Below are 21,191 nucleotides of genomic sequence, written 5' to 3' on the forward strand. Positions count from 1 at the left end.
TGATTTGGTCGAGTCAGAAGGTTAGATTCATGTGGAGCTTGTGAAACAATGACCACAAACCACCTTCAGTTCAGATAAGGGATAAAATACGTCTTTTCACAACCATCTCAAAACCTTATGATTATTTTTATAAGGTTTCAAAGATTCTTGGTTCACAGTCTCGACGAAAGTATATGAATAAGATATGAGATTTGATTTCTTTGTTCAGTGAAATAGCATTATTTTCTTTTTTGGATATCAGTATTGCCCCTAACCACAAACCCAAGTCTTACGCACGATCACATGTTCAGTTAGACAGAATACATAGCATAAAAGCTTCAACAGATAAGACACATAAAGCAAAACTGTTTCAAAACAGCTCAACTCAGACTGTGAAGAGCTGCTGATTCTGATATTTGATTTCTAGAAACTGTGACTTAATTCTATCAAAGAGCAGTTAGTGAGGAATTGGCTGGTTAAAGAGTTTTCAGCATGGACGTCCTGAGTGGGATTCTTCTCCTCTGCTTGGCTGTTGGGCTTTATGTCGTTTGCTCGCTGTACTTTCTACACAATCCCTGGATTCTTCATAAGAGGAAACAGCTGAAATTCTTCTGCAGAAACATTTCACACAGAGCAGGCAAGTGGACCATGTTCTTTTCAATTTAAGTGGCACTACTTTGATATAATTACAACTTATGTACATAACTAATAATACATAACTCTTTTAATACTTAAAGATAATAATAAAGTACTTAAAAATGGGTTAAAATTCTGGGTATGGATGTTCTGTGTTATAGTAATTGTAATCGGACCATAATTGGATTTTTGATTTTATTTGTAAAGGTAAAAACAGGTCAGAGTTCGTTTCTCCCAACACGGTAGGCGGAGATTATTATGCAAAGTGATCCTAGTGACGTACATAGAGATGGGCAAAAGATCTGAAATCTATAACGACTCGTTTCAGCGATTCAGAGTCGACTCCTTACTTTAGAAGCCAATAACTTTATAAATCGTGTACTTTTTGGTTTAATTACTTTGCACATTGTTTACACTGATGGACAGCTACATCATACACTGTTATACAGGTAATTTTTGTATCTGTGTGGCTCTTTAAAAATAAATTATAATAATTTGCATTAAATATTAATTTTTTTAAACATTCGTTTTTCACAAAATATTAGAATATTAGAATATTAGAAACAGTGTTTTAAATATTTGTATAAAATATTTTTAGAATGTAACATTTTTTTTTCTTCTCTTTAAAATTCTTCTTGAAGCTAAAACAGTAGTATGATGCTAGCAACACCATGATCATGGGTTCAATTCTCAGCAAAATTTACATTTGTGAACTTATATATAAAACACATCTTCAATGCAGCGTAAATTTTTTCAAAAAATCAAAAACAGTATTTTCAACAACTCAAAAATGTGTTTAGGTCAAATTGGCCCGAAACATAATATAAGTGTTCATTAAGTAACAGCACGACAATTACTGTATTATTTTATCAACAGGTTCTGGAGAGAAGATAGAAAACACAATGGAAGCGTTTACACAGTGAGTTTCTCTTTTGCTACATCTGCTTCCTCTATTCCTCCCTCCTCCTAACGATCTGTTCATCTCATGCTGTGATAGTGCTGTGTCTGTGGGGACTGAGATGTTGGAGATGGACTGTCACATCACATCAGATGGACATGTTGTCATTTCACATGATGACAACCTTATGAGACAAACCGGATATGACCAAACAGTGTCGTCTCTTAGATTCCAGGTAGATATTTTAACCATTAATCTTTCTCTTGTCATCTTCCTATGATTTGGGATGATCTTTGAATCCTGTTTTGTATGTTGCAGGATTTGCCTCTCTATAAAGAGCGACTCGAGGTCACATTTAATGTTGGTAAGTACTTTGATACAGCTCTACACTCTCCAGTTGAACACTATGTAGCACTTTAGTGAAGCGCTAATTATTAAATATGTAATGTTATCATGTGTTAGGACACTACAGTACAGGAAAGGACAGGAAGTTTGTGTTGCTGGAAGATGTCTTTAAGAAATTTCCCAGCATCCCAATTATACTTGAGATCAAAGTAAACAATGACTTGCTCATCAAAAAGGTAAGATCTTCTTTTTTTTTTTTTTTTTTTTTGCAATATCTCTTCTACCTGTTGTCATTAAATTCATATTGCTGATAAAAGTGTGTTTCTGAATCTCAATGCTTCTCTGGATTATGGTTAAGTTTAAAAAATATAATTTGTCATATGAAATAATCTTTCTCTATTTTTTAAATGCATCCCTGTTCAAGCTTGCCCTTGTGAAGCAGAAAGACACTTTAGCAAACTTTCTAAGAGTACTTTTATATAATATTTATTTTTTATTTTTTTCGTTTTTGGATACTTTTTTTCAATTAAATTTTACCCAGTTAAGTAGGATATAAGTACTGTACATCTTTAGCCTATATATAATTTTAGAATTAGGCTACTTTGACAATAGACGAGCATTTATGGCAAGCTAAAATATTCTTTACTGTCATTTCTATTGATAAAATAATAAATAACAAACTACTGTTAAAATTATAATCAGGAACCTCATACGTTTAAATATGTTACTCCACACATAGACAACAAATATATACTAATCCAGAGTATTTAAAATGTACTTTAAGGCGAAACATTTAATTTGATATTATTAGAAATTCCCCTTACAAAAATGTTGCCTATAGCGTGTTTAGAAGTGTATGAAAGTGTACTCTCTTTAAGTGTACGTTAATTTAATTAATTAATATTACATTACAGGTTCTTTTAATGAATCGTTCCAGAATGTTGCTGTTTGAATCAATCAAACGAATCATCCATTGATTCGCAGTTAATAAATCAACAGATTTAGCACAAGTAAATGTCTGCAAGATTTCTGTTAAAGATCGCTTCATCTGGAAAGCAATCTGCTATCTACAAACATCTGATAGATGCTTTAAGATGCATTCTGAATCATAAACATCTTAAAAAAGTTTTCTAAACGTCTCTCTGACATCTAATAGGAAACGTCCTGCTGTCAGATATCTGACTCGCTCCTTCACCTGCAAGTGGTCATTTCTTTCAGTGATGTTTAGTTAGTTCTTCCAAATGAAATGAATAACTTGGTATCACTTGTATATTGTTGTAGGTCTCTGATCTTGTGAAGCAGTACAGCAGAGAAAGTATTACAGTTTGGGCTTCTGAAGAGTCTGGCATTATGGCTAAATGTAAAGAGCAGGTACAGTACTGTCCCGATACATCAGGGGTGTCAAACTCCCAAATTAACCAGAATCAAACACACCTGATCCAGCTAAACAAGTTGATAACTACATGGTGTGTGTGTGTGCTGGAGCAGCTTCGGCCCTCCAGGATCTGAGTTTGACACCCCTGCTACACACATACAAATTTCCAAGCCTTTAAAAAAGATATTTGGCTTGTCTTTAATTGTTTTCCCTCTGTGTGTAGAACCCGTCCATGCCTTATATGTTCACTGTGAAGCGTGGAATACTGCTTTTATTGCTCTTCTATACTGGGCTGCTTCCCTTTGTTCCTCTGGGTGAAAGTCTGCTGGTCTTCTACCTGCCCAGGATTTTCAACAGGTCAGTCCATAACATACCTGTACAGTTCAAAGTGAGGGGGATTGAAACTCAATAACCGTGCAAGCTTTTTAAACCAATCGGAGTTATCAGTTGGTGTGTAGTATGTAGTAAGGTTACATTTATTATCCAACTCCATCAGTTATTTGTTAAGATGAGTTAACATGAGCTAAAAATAAAGACAACTACCGTTCACAAAGATGTTAAAATACTGATCTGCTTGTTGTTAGTTTAACTTATTAACAGTTTTGACTCATTGCATTGACCTAATACTAATCCAAGTGGTTCTGTCTGATCTCTCAGGACTTATATTCCAGAAGAAGCCATTCTGCAGAAAAGCTTTGTGGTGTATCTCATTCAGAAGTGAGTGGCATCCGTCTTAGAGCGGTCGAATCATCATTTGTCAGTTTTGTAATGTGTGACTGACTGTGTTTATTGATGCTCAGGTTGACAATGCGGAAGTCTTTGTTTGAACACTTGACCAAGAGGGGCATCCAGGTGAATATGGGACTTTCCTCAGTTGTATAAAAGGCAAAAACGGTTCCAATCCAATACAAAAGCATTCATTTCATCTCATTTTGCCATCTCAGGTCCAGCTGATTGTGTGCAATGAGGAGAGCGACATGGAAGCAGCGTTTGCAGTCGGAGCTACAGGCGTTATGTCCGACTACCCCACCCTCCTGACAAACTACATCAGAAAACACCCTCCACCTCCACCTCCAACTATTAGTGACTTCAAAAAGGAACAGAATAAAGTGTCAGCAGATATTAAGCAAACATTCTACTAATGTATGTAGTTGGCAGTGTTGGGAGTAATGCAAGACACATAATCAGATTACTTTTTCAAGTTACTAGTAAAGTAACGCATTACTTTGAAACTTAAAAAAGAAAAAAATCCAAGTTACTTTTCAAATGCATTTAAAAATATTGTAATGCATTACTTTAAAAAGTAACGTTCCCAACACTAATAGTTCGGAGAATGTCTAAAGTGGACTATTGAAATAAAATGTTACCACAGATAATTAAAACTATGTACTAATATTTAAATGAATCGTGTGATACAATGCACTTACACTGTATTATTTTACATTGTACTTGTATATATACAGTTATTTTTTATAAAAACACCTGCATGTAATTACGTCTGTAATTAATTTCTATAATTGCATCTAATTACACCACTGGCCCTACACTCTCCTAGCCCTGACTTTAATTGTACCCCTCCTCAACAGCAGAGAAAAGGTTTTGCAAAAGTAGTTGTAGATACCTAATATAAACTAGGACCAAATAAATACCCCTTAAAATAACAACTATGAAAAGAATTTGTCATAATGAAGTTTATTTTGTTTGTTTATAGGACAATGTTACTTTTACATTCACAACCTTTACTTTTAAATTCTGTCATAATTTACTCGCCCTTAAGTTGTTTCAAGCCTGTATGAATTTCTTTCCTATGCTGAACACAAATGAAGATATTCTGAAGAACGTAAGTAACCAAACACTTGCTGGTCTCTATTAAGTTCAACAGGATGGAAATTAAATAGAATGCAAATCAATGGAGAAACTGTTTGGTCACCAACAGTCTTCAAAATATCTTTGGTGCTCAGCAGAAGAAAGAAATTCATACAAATTTGGTACAACTTCAGGGTGAGTAAATGATGGCAGAACTATCCCTTTCGAGGTCAGACGATGACATTTTTTCATGATATACAGTACTCATATTCATATTTCCAGTGGGCTCTGAATACTAAAAGTACGATCGGATGAAATCAGACCACCTGAAGTGGATCTTGGTCTTTTTGGGAGATGGCCACAGTAACCGTGTGGCCCAGGCGTGCATTCAGTCTCTGTCTGAATACGGTCAGGAAGCCTCTCTCACTGTTGCTGTGGTCACTGAGAATCACACTCGTGCCTTTAGAAACCGCATCTAGAACCTCGTGATGAGACATCTCACCTGAGAATCAGAAAATACATTTTTTCTTATCCTTGGACTTCAATAAATCAGTGAACCTCGGTTTTTTGGCGTTTGTGACGTACCGGTGATGTAAAGGTCTGCTTTTACGGCTTGAATGACAGACGCTCCGGACCCCGCACACACTGCAACCGTCTTCACCAGAGAGTCTAGAACATCACACAAATGCACTCAGTGACCTCATTTCTTTCCAGGTGACTATAATCACACTGTTCGGTGTCTGATCGTTCTTCTGTGAATGTGCGAGACTTCAGATGAAGTAGCTAAATAACTAGAGCAATAACAAAGTCTATAAGCTTGTTTAAGATTATGACGATACGTTCAAATAATGACAAATACCAGCTTATAATATCATCAATAACATACCTTTAAAAAGATTATTGGAGCACGTTTATAAAGAAAACACTGTTTTCGGTCTTTATACCTCAAGGTTACACATTTATTTAATGTGTTACTTGCCATTTCCTTGTAATTATTTATCAAATGTACTATCAATTTCTGAGTGAAAACTCAATCCTACACCATTTTTTTCCCAGTGTAATGGCCTTGTCTCACACAGGAAGCCTGGCTTTCACTTCAAAAACGTCTTAAGGTAAGAATAAGGTGGATCGTCTCTCATACTCCACCTAATGTCTGCTGGTCCCCCAGAGCCAGTCTCAAATGGGGCAAACCCAAGTGAGTCTTCATGTTCTGCACTGCTGTAGAAACAGACACTGGCTCATCCAGAACACTGAGTCGCCCCTGACCACAACCCAACAGAGGAGGCTAGGACACAGAAACAAAGAAAGAAATAATTACCATGTCCTCGAGAACAAATGCGAGGCAGGTGAAACTAATGTATTTCTATCATCAACTTCAACAGAGAGTTAGGTAACAGAAATATTTACTAGCCAAAAACTATTTTTCAGTGTTTAGAACATTAAAAACTGTGTCATGTGTTCTGGGGCTGCGCCTCTTAATTATGTAGCTCCGCCTTCATTCAACTGCTATGATTATCAGTAGACAAGATTCACTGTTCCTCATCTCCACTATCATACGGTTTAATGCAATTATAAATGCAATGCATAATATTAGCTTATTTCGTGGGGTGTATAGCCGTTTTTAGGGCAAACGCAAGCATTTTGTGTTAATTGTTATGTTTGTGCCATTTGTGATGTAAAGGTTTGTGGTTGGTAAGTTGTTTTGAATGTTTTTTGAAAGACGTCTCTACTGTTCACCGAGGCTGCATTTATTTGATCGAAAATGCAGTTAAAAACAGTAATATTATGAAATATTATTACAATTTAAAATAGCTGTTTTCTATGCAAGTATATTGTAAAATGTAATTTATTCCAGTTTTCTCAAAGCTGTATTTTCAGCATCATTACTCCAGTCAGAAATCATTCTGATATGTTGATTTGCTGCTCAAGACACATTTATGACTATTCTCAATGTTGATAAAAACTGTTTTTATGATTCTCTGATGAATAAAAAACAGCTTTTATTTGAAATATAAATATTTTGTTACGCTCTATGATCAATTTGATGCATCCTTGCTGAATAAAATTTATTAATAAAATTAATTTTCATAAAAATTAAAAAAGTTTTTATAATTGTCACTTTCTTCTACCTAACTTTTCTTCCTTTCTTCACTGTTAGATACTCGAAGAGGTCAAATGAAGTTCACTGCTCTTAACACGAAGTTGCAACTTGATTGCACTTAATAATTAAGCCAAAAGAACAATTTATTTCAAATAGCAATCTTTTGTAACATTATAATATCTTTACTGTCCCTTTTGATGAATTAAGTGAGTGCTTGCTGAAACTAATCATTTACTTTCAGGTCAAAGATGAGCAGTGTGACAGACACCACAATAATAAGGAACTGTAGAGCTGAAAGGGTTAATGTGGGCTCACCTGTTGGACTTGTGTGATGGTCAGGGATCTGCTGGCATGTGGATCTGAAAGCAGAGTCTGCACAGCAGCGGTCAGTGCTGAACTGTTACAGATGAGGTTCACCTGCTGCTCTCCACTTTCATTTCTGAAGATCAATATAGAGCACTGATTCAATGAATACCAATGCATTCACGTACATGACTATATGCAGATGTATGCTTACCTTACTGAGGAGCACTGAAGGTTTTCACTGCCTTCGATGTGTCTCAGCTGCTCCAAAAGACTGTTTAGTTCATCACCCACGCATGAGAACTCAAGTCTGTGTTTCTGCGGGCCGCTAGAGAGGGCTTGACTTAATACTGACACCTTTCCACTTCCTGCAGATAGAAGATGATGTAAAAACAATTGACTCTTTCAACCAAGCCTAAAGTATAAAACACGTTCTTACCCATTCCTCCAACTAGCCAATCATTAACGCCGCCTTCAACGCTGTCCCATGAAGTGTGCGGGGAGAAAATGGCAATACCGGCCTCTATTGCTCTGACGGCCAAGCGCTGCTTCCAGTCCTTCTGAAGCAAGCGCTTGAACGGGCGAAAGAGCGGCGGGTGGTATGAGACAATGAGGTCACAATTCAGAGCTACAGCTTCGTCCATGACGCCCGCGGTCAGGTCATTGGTCAGCAGGATTGTTCTGATTGGACGGGGTTTGCTGGGCTCCACCAACAGCCCAACGTTATCCCACGATTCAGCCAATGACAGAGGAGCAAGCTGCTCGAGAACCCCCAGCACTCCCTTTAAATCCATGTCTGCAGTAGGATGGGGAAAACCAGACAGGTAACGAATGACTCCAGCAGACTTTAGTACAGGAACACCGGACGCTGATCGAAGGAACAAACGATGTACAGAAGAAAGCTGTGTGATCGGGTGAAACGTGCTGGTTCTGAAGGAGATGCTGCAGCTGAGGTTGAAGCCTAAATGGAACAGTCTTCCAGAGAATTCCCTACAAGTCCCGAACATGAGGGAGGGAAAATCTGTAAAAGAAAGAGAGAAATCGAACTTTTAGAAACTTGTTTGTAACATCAGACATGCAATGTGACAAGAACAGGACTTTTAGGAGAACACAGCTAAAAGAGACTTAGACAACTTTGTTGTCAGAAAACAAAACTATGCCCAAACCTTAAAAATGTGAATAATATTTACAGACATAACATATATATGTTACATATATAATTACCTAATAAAAAAATCTAATAAGCATTGTAATCTATTTTCATAATAATAAAAAACTAGTAAATTATTAATGTATTTTATTAATACATTTATTTCTTCTATTATTTCCATAAAATTTATATTATTAAAATTAAAATAATAATATAATTTCACTCAGATGTTGCATGTATAAATTAAATGCATACAAATTTTCATACATATGCTTCTTGAATGTCTCCTCATCAGGATAATATATGAACTAAAATATAATGACCTCAACTAAAGTAGTAGAGTAATATGTTTTCAGGGAGTATTTTAGTCAAAACCACCTAAAAATGAAATATTTTACACACGGCCGTTGCTTATATGAATAAAATGATCATATTTGATTATCTCACATGTATATGCGGCTTGATTTATGAACTAATAGCTGTATCATTAGTCATCAGATGAAGTGCGCTGCACTAAACTCTATAAAGCGCTCTGCATATCAATGTTACTCGAAGCAAATTAAACAACTTGTATTAAATTAAAAACTCACTGGAAATGCAACTTCCACGAGCGAACGGAAGCAGCAGCTGACAGTCAACGTAATATTGCGTAGTACGTCATTTCCGTTCATCTTCTTCCTTTTGTTTTGTTATTATTTTTTGCATATTATTGCATATCGCCCCCTACATTTGCTCTTATGAAGTCATGGTTTATTTAAAATATTTTTTCCCTTGTTTTGCTATTTTCTATTCTTAAACACGAATACACACATCTATACAAATATTCCTACTTGTATAATTATTCGATGCTCCATCCCATATTGCTCCCCAGGATCCACCTGGCGCTGCGTGATTCCCTTCATCTGCGTTAAACTCTTGTTCTTGTAGTTTTTTTTATGTATTCCAAGTCCATAAGATACAACGCAGTCACAAAAGAAAAAAAAAAGAAAAGCATCAGAGATAAACTAGCAAAGATTAATCATAAATGTTATAAAAATCAATGTCATACAACATAATTTTCTGCATTGTTAAAATAAAATTGCATACTAATGGGCATTAAACAATTGTGAATTTAAAACATAATTGAATAATACCTATTAATAATGATTCTCATAATAATAATAATAATTTAGAAATCACTGTGTTACATGTATGTTAACATTATTGTTTTCTTACAATAGCTGCATTAGTGTAAATTCATGTCACATGGGATTCTGGGGGGGGGGGGTGTTATGAATAATCTTAATGGAGTCAGAGGTCATGACCCTGATCAACCAATAATGCTGCTGTCTGACCTGCTGTCTCTGAGTGTGCGATCATGATTTCTGTTTAATTTTATTTATTGTTATTACATTTCTGTCTTTGTAAATTGTGAAAAAAGTGCAAAATAAATGTATAATCCTCATCCTCATCATTTGCTGTCCTGTATCTATGAAACACTCTCTTTTTCCTGTTATAGATCCATCATCTCTGCTCCCAGCTGGTTCTCTCTCTGATTATACTTGATCTCATGTTCTTCATCAGCTTGTCTTTGTGCACATGGAGCTAAGCTTGTGCTTCTCCAACCACAAAACGCTTCTTAAATGTTTCTTTGTTCCTATGAAGAGAGTCTCGCAGATATAGTCCAGCTGTAAGATTACAAAGCATGCTGGATTCCAGATGAGACACCAAAAGCAGTACGTGTTATATAAGATTTTAATCAAGCACTTTTGGGGCATGAATCTTGGTCTTGGCACCAGACAGCGTGACTAGAGCGGAGGGCAGTTGTGCAGGACAGATGTGCTGTAATTCTGCGTGCGAGGGAAAAGGGGTGTTAGTTTACTTTGGGTAATTTGTGACCTAAGCCCTCCAATCCCAGCTGCCGAGCAAAAACAGCAAGCGCTGTTATCATGCAAAGGAGTATTTTTGATATGTTTGTTTGGTCAAATCTAGTTATTCTGCAAACCACATACACTGAGTGGGACGTGTACCCTAAATATACAGATGCTCAAACAATATGTGTGTGTGTGACTTTTTTGATTAAAAAACCAAATGCCTCAAACAGGATTTTACAAATGTATTTATTTATTTGTTATAAAAATGGCTGATTTTGTGGCAGTAATTTAATGAGTTTTGTGGAACATTTGTGGTTATTTTGTTACATTTACTTACTATTATAATAACAATTAATTATACATATGTACAAGCAAGTAAGCCAAAACCTAATCCTAACCCTAACTATAGAGTAAGTGCATGCAGATAGTTAACATTACAAATATTTCACCATCACTGTTTGAAAACCTGTATTTGCACCATGACCCAAATGATGTGATGTAATGTAATGACGCAGCGCCATGCTCGAATTTCCTGCGAAAACCTACCCGTACTTCTCAAATTAGAAAACTTTATTTCAAGTTAACCATTGTGAATCGAGCTAAAGTAAGGCACTTGTTTTGAACATTGGTTGGTTATGTTTTGGATCATTCTGGATCATTTTAAGCAGCTTTAAGCAACACAAAATTTGTTGATTTTGCATCATCTGATTGCTGAATTGCGAAAGACTGGAGGAACTTTCTAAACTCTTTTGTCATTTTCAGGTCTCCTTCATGAAAAGCCATGGACATGTAAAAAATATAAAATATAATAAAAAAACAAGGTAATTGCAACTTTAAATCTCAACTTCTCTCACAATTTTGAGTTTTCTCACAATTCAGGCTTTTTTTCTGAGATATTAACACAATTCAGAGAAGAAAATTTGGAATTGTGAGATATAAGTCACCGTCGATATGAACATGAAATTACAAGGAAAAAAATTTTTTTTTTAATTCCATGAAAAAAAAATGAGCTTCCATACTTTTTAACACTTTATTATGGAAGTTTCTTTATGTTTATGTTTCTTTATGTTAGTAACTGTAATACAGCACTTTCTGCTATTATTTTGCATTTAAATGGAAAAATGGCGATTTTTTTGTTCATTTTGTGCTCTGCAATCAATTAATCTAAAATAAAATGGAAGTCTATCTAAACTTCATTTTTGTATCTCATGCAGGTTTCCTCCCTTTCCATGAGCATCAAAAGACAGACAGTAACCTAACAACAGCAGGAAACACAACAATAGAGATGAGCACATATCCTGAGATCATGTCCTTGTTATTTTTGGTCTGTGGATTATTTTTGGTCTTTTTGCTCTCTCAGATATCTGGCTTACATCTCGGGATTTTCTTCACCCTTAAATCTGCAAATTCTAACTACATTGTCAAAGTTTGATCTTATTTGTGGTGTCTCATGCATGAGGAATCACAGAAAAATCCTGCTTCGTTTTCAACTCTTAAACTCTAATATCACTTGATGACTTTCATCCTGTGGCCTTCCATTGATCCTTTCTTTATCCATCTCAATCTCTCTCTTTATTCACTCTCTCGCTCTCTCTCTCTCTCTCTCTCTCTCTCTCTCTCTCTCTCTCTCTCTCTCTCTCTCTCATTAGAGCCCTAGAACAGGCTGATCCAGGATGTTTTGGGATTTCATAGCATTCACTAATCACGTGGCGTTCTCTCTTCTGTCTGATTTTCACGAGCTCTATCATTCTGGGTTTTGTGATATTTGTTTACATTTTTCCCGAGGTCTCTCTTGAAGTTGTTAGTCATTCCTGTCCCCTTGTTTTAGGCTGGTAAGAACGGGGGACAGTGATTAGTGGCTCGGTCAGGCAGATTCATCACAATGATATTTAACCATTTTGAAATTAAAGTGGCAGCAGAGCCAGTTCTCTTTGTATCAGGATCCAAAATCTATCAGCTTTTTAAAAGAACAATAAGCATTATATATTGCATAGTTATTATTATTATTAATTTTGAGTAAAAAGTGTTCATTTATGTTGAGCTATTTTTATAATAACTGATAAGAGAATGGCAACAAAAAAAATCAATAAACTCGGAATTGTGAGGAAAAATGTCTGAAATAGATTAAAAAGCACAATTACTTTTTCATTATTTTTTTTAAAATCCATTGCCATATTATTATTATCTTTTTTTATTCCATGGCAACATTATTATTCTTATTATTGCCATTAATAATAATAGTAATAACTGTGATTAAATCAAGCAATGTCTAAAAAGTGTAATTTTTTTTTTAATTGTATAATTAACATTAGTATTATTTTACTCCAGATAATATATTTTATATACAGATAATACTATTTGGAACACTATTTTATTTATTTATTTTGTCTATTATTTATTTTATTATGCATGTTTATGAAAAAAAAAACAGAACAACAAGACATGCAAGAAAAAATTAATAAATTGTGCACACAATTAACTAATTAATTCCCCAAATCGTGCGCACGATTTATAAATCGAGTGAACGCAATAGTAATCGTGTGCACATTTTAATTTTTACATTTAAATTTTTAATTGTGCAGACGATTTAGCCCACTCCGTACAAAATTAAGGAATACACTAGTACTGGTCTATTAAATACATTTTGTTCTCCTTTTTAATGATTCTTATAAAAATTATGTTTACTTTTATGCGTGTTATATACAGTTTACATTATGTGACTTCAAATAATGTCCTATGGAGTACTGTAGCAACATTTTATTGTATTTTATTTAACAGCATGAGATCAAATTCAATAAATCAGCTTGTGCAGTGAGTTTTTATATCAGTGCATGCTTCATTATGCCATTTCAATCACATCTCGTGTCTTGTGTATATCCATTATTTTCAGTATATCAGTTTGCTCATACACAGTCCAAAATCTCCCATCATCCTTCTATTATCCCCTTAATCTTCCAAAGAAAGTTTCCCTTAAAGTGATTTCTAGTCTTCACCATCTGCTTCCTGCACATAGACACACATAGACACACTGTACATAGACTGCATGGCCTGTTACAGATTAGTTTTTTCCCCTTTTTTTCTGAGAATCAACAGATTAATGGAAATATTCAGTTACTGGAAGTCTGCTGGATCGAGCATCATTCATAGAAATGATGTAGTGGACCGTACTGAAGAGCAGAGGTCAGTACAGAGGTCAGTTAATCAGAGGGTCTCACTCATAAAGATTAGGAGACTGAACCCAGTTACTATGACATTTGATTCAGTAACTCTTAAGACTTTGAAACATGATTTCTGTGTACTGTACTTACATTAAAGGCCCATTTCTGCTAAGCACACTTACTTGTAATAACAGGATATTAGCAAAAGAGATTTGGCAAAAGTTTGTCTGTGCTCAAGAGTATTTTCAGCGTTGAGCGACGTAGCCAATCACAGACACGTCTGTTGATTTCTTGAACGCATTAGCCAATCAGAATCGTTTATGTTAGTCAGTATTCACTCATTCACAGTATTTCTGTTCTTAATGCTCATGAATCTTCTTTTTATAAAAAAAGTGTAAACACTACGTTTTGCAGTGTAGACATGATTATAACGAAAGTTTGTGAGATAAATAGAAAACTATTTCTCAAAATTGAAATTATTGGAAGTAGAGCTCTATAACGATTTTGCTACCTCACATTAAATAAGTACGGAACAAAATTAAACAATAAAAATACTACCTATAATATATTCATGTCTACACCTTACAGAACTGCAAATACAGTAATTATGTGTTGTTCAGCGTGACCTTAAAAAATAATCGCCCGTAAAATAATCTCAGAAAAACACTCAGTGATTGATTCTGGAACCAGGCCTTTCACATTCACAAACACAGAGAAAAAACATCACTCCATGTCATTTATATCCTAATTTTGTATTTTATTGAGCATATATTTATTAAAAATAATGTAAATACATAAGCATTATAATATTAGACTTGCATTTATAATTTTACAGAAATATTGCACTTTATTATTGCACTTCTAATTCTCAGATCAGTTACTCTGTATTGCATTGAAAGCCTGAGATTTTTGCATAGTTCATAGGGGGAAGAAGTCTTTCTGTACATTGCTATCATATTAAAGATATGCTGTTGTGAGTGCAGTCGAATATATGTCTCTGCAGCATCCAGTACAAGATGATGTTCTCAGCAGCTTGACAACATCTTCACAAATTCTGCAAGAAGCAGAAAAAAACACAGAAAAGCATTTCACACGTATGTGTAGGAAGTGTGAGTCTCTATATGCTTTATTTATCGTGCATTGAAAATTAGTGTCATTTCTCACCTTCGAAATCTACCGTACCGTCGCCGTTATTATCCGCCTCTTGGACGACAGCATCAATCTCTCTGTGGTTCATGTGTTCTCCCAGTAATTTACTCATAGCCGACCTCAGCTCCTCCGTAGTGATGGAGCCGTCGCCATCCATATCGAACTGTAGATGAGAAAAAATATATATTTTGATGAAAATATGGCAAATTAGATGTCTGTTGCTTGTTATTTAGCTCACTGGTTCTCAGCAGCGTCCGCATTAAGCATTGTTTTTCCATGCACAACCCACCAACAGAGAATCACTGATGTTGTGGTAACAGGTCAAACGGAGTTGACTGAAGCCAGGTGAGAGTTTCATCACTTTCTATTTAGGCGAATCCACTTAGTAATCTTAACTGTTTGTGATTGTGGATCAACACGTTTGAGTTTAGCTTGCCTTCTCACCTCTTTGAAAGCATCTCGCAGTTCCTTCACACCAATCATTCCTGCCGTTTCAGCCAAAAGCTTTGGGGCCATTAACTCCACAAAGTCTTCGAAGTCGACCCTCCCTCCCACTGAGAGACAAAGAAAAAGCAAAAATAGGTCATGAATACTTATATCCCCCCATCTCCTTTATTTTCTTTGACTTTACTTTTTTTTTGCATTGTGTGCCAATCAAGTGCTCTGAGTAAGACAACTTAACATTTTTCTTACGGTCACTTACGGTTCATGTTGATGTTCTGGCCCAGCTCGATCAGCTCCATCTCGGTCGGCATATAACCCATGGTCCTCATCAGGTTTCCCAGGTCCTTACAGCTAATAAGACCATCTTTATCTTTATCAAATTCATTAAATGCCTCTCTCAGCTCTATAAACAAAGAAACATTCATCAAGGTAAATATGAGCGCTTTTACAATCCAATAATAAACCTAATGCCACGAAGTGCTAATTAGAATGATTTATTAAAATAAATAAATAAATAAATATTATCCCTGTAATGTCTAACAATAATTATCAACATACAGTCCTTAATAAAAAATTATATTATGCAAAAAAAAAAGAAAATTTAGTTCTGAAAATACTGTTTTCTCCAATATTTTTTATCTTACAGTTCCTATTGCAATAGTCTCAAATCATTTGTCTGTAAAATAAATAAATACTTAATGTGATTGTCAAAAAATATTTATTGCCATACAGTTGCTCTTAATGAAATAAATAAATAAATAAATAAATAAAATCTTCTAATATTTATCGTCATGCATTTCTTCCTCAAATACCGAATGTGTCTGTAAAATAAAGTTAAATAAGTAAAATAACATTATTTTAAAAATATTAGTAATATCTTTAAAGAGTTCAGTTGAGGCTTTGACATTAGTAGAGATAATATCCAGATATCACAGCTGACAGGTGTGTTTACCTTCAATTTCATCATCTGCCAATTCTCTGTCCTGCAAAACCAAAACCACAGGTTAAGCCTCGCAAACATCTTTCATGTTGTCTGCTTTCAGATTAATCTAAAAGGCCTGTTTTATTCATTTTGATAATGGCAGGATTGCTTTTAAAGCATTGTAATATATCCCATTAAGCAGACAACACTCAATGGCACGTTCCTCCCATTTCCAGATGAATTAGAGGTTTTATGGGCTGAGTGTGACTAAGGGTTTAGTGTGATGACAGACTAATACTTCACCTGGTTTAGTGGAGCTGAAGACGATTATGTGTCTGCCGAATCAGGCCAAACATGGACAATCAACTGATTCAATGCATATCCATTAATGACAGCATTTCTGGGTTTCCTATTTAGACATTTGATTTATAATAAAACTAAACTAATAATAATAAAAATAATAAACGGAAAATAAAAGCTAATAAAAACAATTAAAATAATAATAATCCAGAAATCCATTAATGACAGTTTTCTAATTGCACAGCATTTCCATTTTCTTATATTTAGACTTTTTTGTTGTTGTTGTTGTTGTAAAATTAAACTAATAAAAGTTTAAAAAACAATAAAAACTAATAAAATAATTCAAGTATGGAATAACATTATTAAGTAATACAACAAAGATCCATTAATGATAATTTTTACATTTGACAGTTTAGACTTTTATTTTATTATAAAACTAAACAAATAAAAAATGAATAAACTATAATTATTCTAACATTAATAATAATTATTTTTTATTCTGATATGTAGGCTTACTACAAAACAAGAATACAACTAATAATTCAGGTTTTTTTATAAATTCACTTTTTTTTGTATTTAAATCTGTCTGTAAACAGATACTTTGTCTTGTGTTTATAAAAAAGGACAATGTTAAAAAAGCAAAAACTATAAGAAAACAAATCTGAGATATCTTCTAATGACTGTTATTGTAGATATTCAGTGTACTTACAATTTTTGCTCCCCGTAAGAAGATGCATGCAGTCATATCTGTGAATATTAGGAGGCAGCTGTCTGTGATCGACGTGAGTCCAAAGCTGGCGTTACGACCAAGGATTTACAACACCCTGCAACTTTAATACATTTAATGCATAAATATGTATAGCAGATATGTTTGAATAACAGATCTATAGAGCAAAACTTTCATAGTAAAGGCATAATATGATAATAATCAGATGCTTACCCTCAGTCTGGAGTGTAATTCATCAAAATGGTCTTTATTTCTTGGTCTTTTCTTCTGTTGCCGTCTTGTCCTGGTGTTCACCGAGCTTCCTCCTCAGACTGCTGTTGGCCTCTGGTTGACTGGTTCGGCTCCTGAGGGGTTTTGTACCCTGTGTGAGAGTAAGTGTGTGAGGGAGGGGTTAGAATGACATCAGACTGATCAACAATCAGACTCAGACAGGAAATACAGGGATGAACTGCTCCACTTACCTTCGTGTGTCTGGACAAATACATATCCTAATCAATTAAATTAATAAGGTACAAAATATTGGGGATTTGCCAGAAATTCGCTGTGAATCCACAGTGTAGCTGGATTTATGACATGGCAGCTTGTAGATTTTTCAGTTCCTGAAAAAAAATCCTTTTAAAATGATTATTTCAAATCAAATAAACATTAACTGAAATAAACCTATAAAGAGAAAAAATTCAGCAGCATTTCGCATTTATACTTGGTTTAAAGTACTAAACTAAATGTAATAAAATATACAACTCATAGTTAAGAAAAACAATGAAGAAATATAAAAAAAACGAATAAACTGACAAAACACACAATGAAATTGCTAAAACTTGAAGTAAAATTTAAATGAACACAAAAAATATTAACATAAACCTAGTACAAAAAATATTAATAAAGTATTTCAGTGATACTAAAATGACACTTTCAGCATACCTAACCTAATACTTAAATTAAAAATGTAATGTTAGCCAACAAAATAAAATAAAAGGTTAAATGACAAAAGAATGTTAAACTATGAAATTAGTTTTTATTATCTACATAGGACTAACAGTCTTCTCATAAGATGATGTAAAGGTTACTGTAGACTTATATTGATTACCAACAGTGCCAGTGAAGAGCTATGATGTAATAAGACAACAAAACAAATAATAAATAAATACTGTATATAATATCTGCACATGACACTAAAATAATGAAGTATACATTAATAAATAAAACATGATATAAAAAATCATGAGCAGATCTAAAAACAAATATCATAAAGAACATAAGTGTCTAAATATAATAGAATGAAATGCGTCACACTTGGAATTCTGCCTGTTTTACTTTTTTTTTTTTTTTTTTCACATTTTTCAATGTTTTATACTGAAAAAAAAAAAATACATTTGAAAAAAAAAGCCTTAAATGTAATGCAATCTTTCACTGTAACCAATGAACATTATAAACAACACAATCCTAATCCATAATCTGTTCTTTTCAAACAGCACACAGAACGGCTATAGAAAATATGTATTATTTCATATATAATAGTCATCAATTTATGACTGTAAAATTGTAGATTTTGCATGATTCAATGCATGGTATTTCATTTACATCTTCCATATCAACTCTGCATTCATACTAATAACATATGATAGATTCATCTGAAGAGATCATCTCCTGATTGCAACGGTTTCCACAAGCCGCAGGCAAATAAGGATTAAACCAAGCACCCCTGCTGTTTCTACAAGAGCGTTAATTCAGAATAACATATGGTAAATCCTTTCCATGAACTGTTCATAGAAATTTCTCAGAAAAATTCTCTTTTCAGAAGTGTCACGCTGTTCATCCACAGACTGCAGTAACATTAAAGTTAGCATAATGATTTCATTCACGATTTCAAGATGTTCAGAAGATAAACAGAACTGTTATTAACCTTCTGTATTGCACCTTTATTGTTTTATTTGTTGTTACAGATTCATGACCTTTAACGATTTACCTTGTTGCTGTTACATAAATTTATGGTTTCATCCTAAAAATCGTACCCAAATTTCACAAATCTGTTTGCATAAGAGATTAAGTCTGAAGCTTCAGCCTTGGGCAACTTAATACCGATTTTAATATTATTTATTTATTTTCCTCTGTTTGTTTTTTTGGGTGGGGAGTGATGCCAGAAAAGGTTATGTAAGGGACAGCATGAGGAGAAGCTGAGGGGTGAGAGGCTGATATTTAGGTTTCACGGTGACCCAGGATGAAGTTCAAAGAGAAGTTGAGGAGACGAGAATGTGCAAAAAGCGAGGATAAGAAGGATGAAAGGCATCACTTTTCATAAACGGATAAACAGATCAGAGACAGATGGGCTGAATCATGTTAAGGTCCTGCTTTAATGGCATCCAAAGGCACTTCACATACTTTTCAGGATTGTAGCCTAGCTATAGTAGAGTGTAATAAAATATTTGCAATCAATTTCAATCATAATCTATATGTGCAATCTCTTTTGTCATGGTGTTTTCAGATTTTTTTGTTTTTAAAGATCATTTTATGGTAAAAAAAATATAACAGATCGACTGAACTGGTTCTTGGACATTTGCTAAAATTGGTTATTTTAAAACTGACATGCATCTTCTGCTGATTTGCAAATTTACTAATTTGATGATGCTTAATTCAAAAATATCAATACATTTTCTCACTATGTTCAATCTGCAAAGAAATGGGAAACGTTTTAAATCGGGACAATAGGCATAAAGTTATGTCTTCAGAAACATTCATACATGTGAAGACAGTTAAACAAACAGCTGTATCTGTCTCTGAAATTGACAGGAATTATGTCTTTATGGCAGTTTTTAATAGTAAGGGAGAACACAAGACTTCTAAGCCTTACAAATGGTTGTTAAAATTTTTCAAAATGCATCATATTCTGTAAGAAAGTGTGTAGTAAACAAAAGAAGCACAATATTTGGATTAAGCAGCCCAAAATCAGGGAGAAACAAGTAATTGTTTTCATTTAGCAAATATGATGCAGGGTGGTGTAATTATTACTTATTATTATCTGAAGTCAATCAAAATCTAACATGATACATGAGGGGTGGTGATGGCGCGGTGGATAAGACGCATGCCATTGGTCGGAGAGAGCTGGGTTCGAATCCACTGAGACACCAATGTGTCCCTGAGCAAGACACTTAACCCCTAGTTGCTCCAGAGGCGTGCGACCTCTGACATATATATATGGCAATTGTAAGTCGCTTTGGATAAAAGCGTCAGCTAAATGAATAAATGTAAATGTAATGATACAGTGGTTCTTTTTACTACCAGTTTAGGCCTAGAGATGCACATGTATTTTTACTATAGGTGTACAGTAACTCTCACACGCATTATTTAGTTTATTCACTCTCTGTAATAAATGGTAGAAATGTTGTCACTGGGGTGGTGCCCTTTCAAAAAGTATTAATTAGTGCTGTCAAATGATTAATCATGATTAATCGCATCCGCAAAGTTTTTCCTTACATAATATATAAGTGTATACTGTATATATATATATATATATATATATATATATATATATATATATATATATATATATATATATAAATACAAACACATACACATACGTGTATATATTTAAGAAAAAAATATGTTTGTATATTAAATATAATGAATACATAATGTAAAATATAAAAATTTAAATGTATATACATGTAAATATTTCCAAAAGATATACTGTATGTGTGTTTATTTCTATATACATAAAAAATTAACACAGCGAACATACATATATATATTACATAAACAAAAACTGTTATTTTGGATGCGATTAATCGCGATAAATCGTTTGACAGCACTAGAATATAGGGTCCCATTCATATGGTGACTAATAATAAAACAAATGAATAAACGTATTACCATAGTTATGATGCTGGATGTTTGCTATTAATGATAGCGAAAATGTTTGTGTGCACAATAATATAACATGGGTTTAATGGTGCTTATATCTATATTCTAGCGTTGTTGCTCTGTTGGTTGTGCAAGCTTTCACATTTATTAATAAGCTATCGATTTACGTTGACTAAAACACTCAAAT

At 34.0% G+C, this 21,191-nt stretch overlaps 3 protein-coding genes across 6 annotated transcripts; 1 reads left to right on the forward strand and 2 right to left on the reverse strand.

Moving 5' to 3' along the window:
• Positions 1 to 346: 346 nt before the first annotated feature.
• Positions 347 to 4,479, forward strand: gdpd3b (glycerophosphodiester phosphodiesterase domain containing 3b). The gene is made up of 10 exons (XM_026223328.1): positions 347 to 616; positions 1,492 to 1,534; positions 1,613 to 1,748; positions 1,832 to 1,877; positions 1,976 to 2,094; positions 3,140 to 3,229; positions 3,457 to 3,590; positions 3,891 to 3,950; positions 4,034 to 4,085; positions 4,178 to 4,479. The coding sequence occupies exons 1-10, from the start codon at positions 472 to 474 to the stop codon at positions 4,373 to 4,375; spliced, it is 1,023 nt and encodes a 340-aa protein (XP_026079113.1). The 5' UTR covers positions 347 to 471; the 3' UTR covers positions 4,376 to 4,479.
• Positions 4,480 to 4,909: 430 nt separating this feature from the next.
• nif3l1 (NIF3 NGG1 interacting factor 3-like 1 (S. cerevisiae)) lies at positions 4,910 to 9,259 on the reverse strand. 4 transcript variants are annotated; one of them, XR_003277693.1, is made up of 8 exons: positions 9,184 to 9,259; positions 7,883 to 8,464; positions 7,658 to 7,811; positions 7,456 to 7,579; positions 6,186 to 6,324; positions 5,625 to 5,708; positions 5,228 to 5,541; positions 4,910 to 5,151 (listed from the first exon to the last, which is right to left on the reverse strand). XR_003277693.1 is itself a non-coding variant. In XM_026223191.1 (7 exons), the coding sequence occupies exons 2-7, from the start codon at positions 8,448 to 8,450 to the stop codon at positions 5,357 to 5,359; spliced, it is 1,254 nt and encodes a 417-aa protein (XP_026078976.1). In that variant the 5' UTR covers positions 8,451 to 8,464; positions 9,184 to 9,259; the 3' UTR covers positions 4,910 to 5,356. The 4 variants fall into 4 exon arrangements, 3 of the variants coding, with proteins under 3 accessions (XP_026078976.1, XP_026078978.1, XP_026078977.1); XM_026223191.1 differs by having other exon boundaries at positions 4,910 to 5,541; XM_026223193.1 differs by having other exon boundaries at positions 4,910 to 5,541; positions 9,171 to 9,202.
• A 5,095-nt stretch (positions 9,260 to 14,354) lies between these two features.
• Positions 14,355 to 17,686, reverse strand: cabp5a (calcium binding protein 5a). Its single transcript, XM_026223329.1, has 7 exons — positions 17,360 to 17,686; positions 17,129 to 17,249; positions 16,150 to 16,180; positions 15,457 to 15,600; positions 15,198 to 15,307; positions 14,769 to 14,916; positions 14,355 to 14,658 (listed from the first exon to the last, which is right to left on the reverse strand). The coding sequence occupies exons 2-7, from the start codon at positions 17,162 to 17,164 to the stop codon at positions 14,630 to 14,632; spliced, it is 498 nt and encodes a 165-aa protein (XP_026079114.1). The 5' UTR covers positions 17,165 to 17,249; positions 17,360 to 17,686; the 3' UTR covers positions 14,355 to 14,629.
• Between the last annotated feature and the right edge of the window lie 3,505 nt (positions 17,687 to 21,191).

The sequence above is a fragment of the Carassius auratus genome, chromosome 37 (genome assembly GCF_003368295.1).
Source record: "Carassius auratus strain Wakin chromosome 37, ASM336829v1, whole genome shotgun sequence".
In the NCBI taxonomy this organism is placed as follows: domain Eukaryota; kingdom Metazoa; phylum Chordata; class Actinopteri; order Cypriniformes; family Cyprinidae; genus Carassius; species Carassius auratus.

Excerpts from the sequence above, each read along its gene's own strand:
- gdpd3b (XM_026223328.1), top strand. The coding sequence starts at position 472 with ATGGACGTCCTGAGTGGGATTCTTCTCCTCTGCTTGGCTGTTGGGCTT. Across the intron at positions 1,535-1,612 it reads ACAATGGAAGCGTTTACACA|TGCTGTGTCTGTGGGGACTG; the intron begins GTGAGTTTCTCT and ends ATGCTGTGATAG. Across the intron at positions 4,086-4,177 it reads TGACCAAGAGGGGCATCCAG|GTCCAGCTGATTGTGTGCAA; the intron begins GTGAATATGGGA and ends TTGCCATCTCAG.
- nif3l1 (XM_026223191.1), bottom strand. The coding sequence starts at position 8,450 with ATGTTCGGGACTTGTAGGGAATTCTCTGGAAGACTGTTCCATTTAGGC. Across the intron at positions 7,812-7,882 it reads TTGGCTAGTTGGAGGAATGG|GAAGTGGAAAGGTGTCAGTA; the intron begins GTAAGAACGTGT and ends TTCTATCTGCAG. Across the intron at positions 5,709-6,185 it reads GGGGGACCAGCAGACATTAG|ACTCTCTGGTGAAGACGGTT; the intron begins GTGGAGTATGAG and ends GTGATGTTCTAG.
- cabp5a (XM_026223329.1), bottom strand. The coding sequence starts at position 17,164 with ATGACTGCATGCATCTTCTTACGGGGAGCAAAAATT. Across the intron at positions 15,601-16,149 it reads GGCAGATGATGAAATTGAAG|AGCTGAGAGAGGCATTTAAT; the intron begins GTAAACACACCT and ends CTTTGTTTATAG. Across the intron at positions 14,917-15,197 it reads TGCGAGATGCTTTCAAAGAG|TTCGATATGGATGGCGACGG; the intron begins GTGAGAAGGCAA and ends TCTCATCTACAG.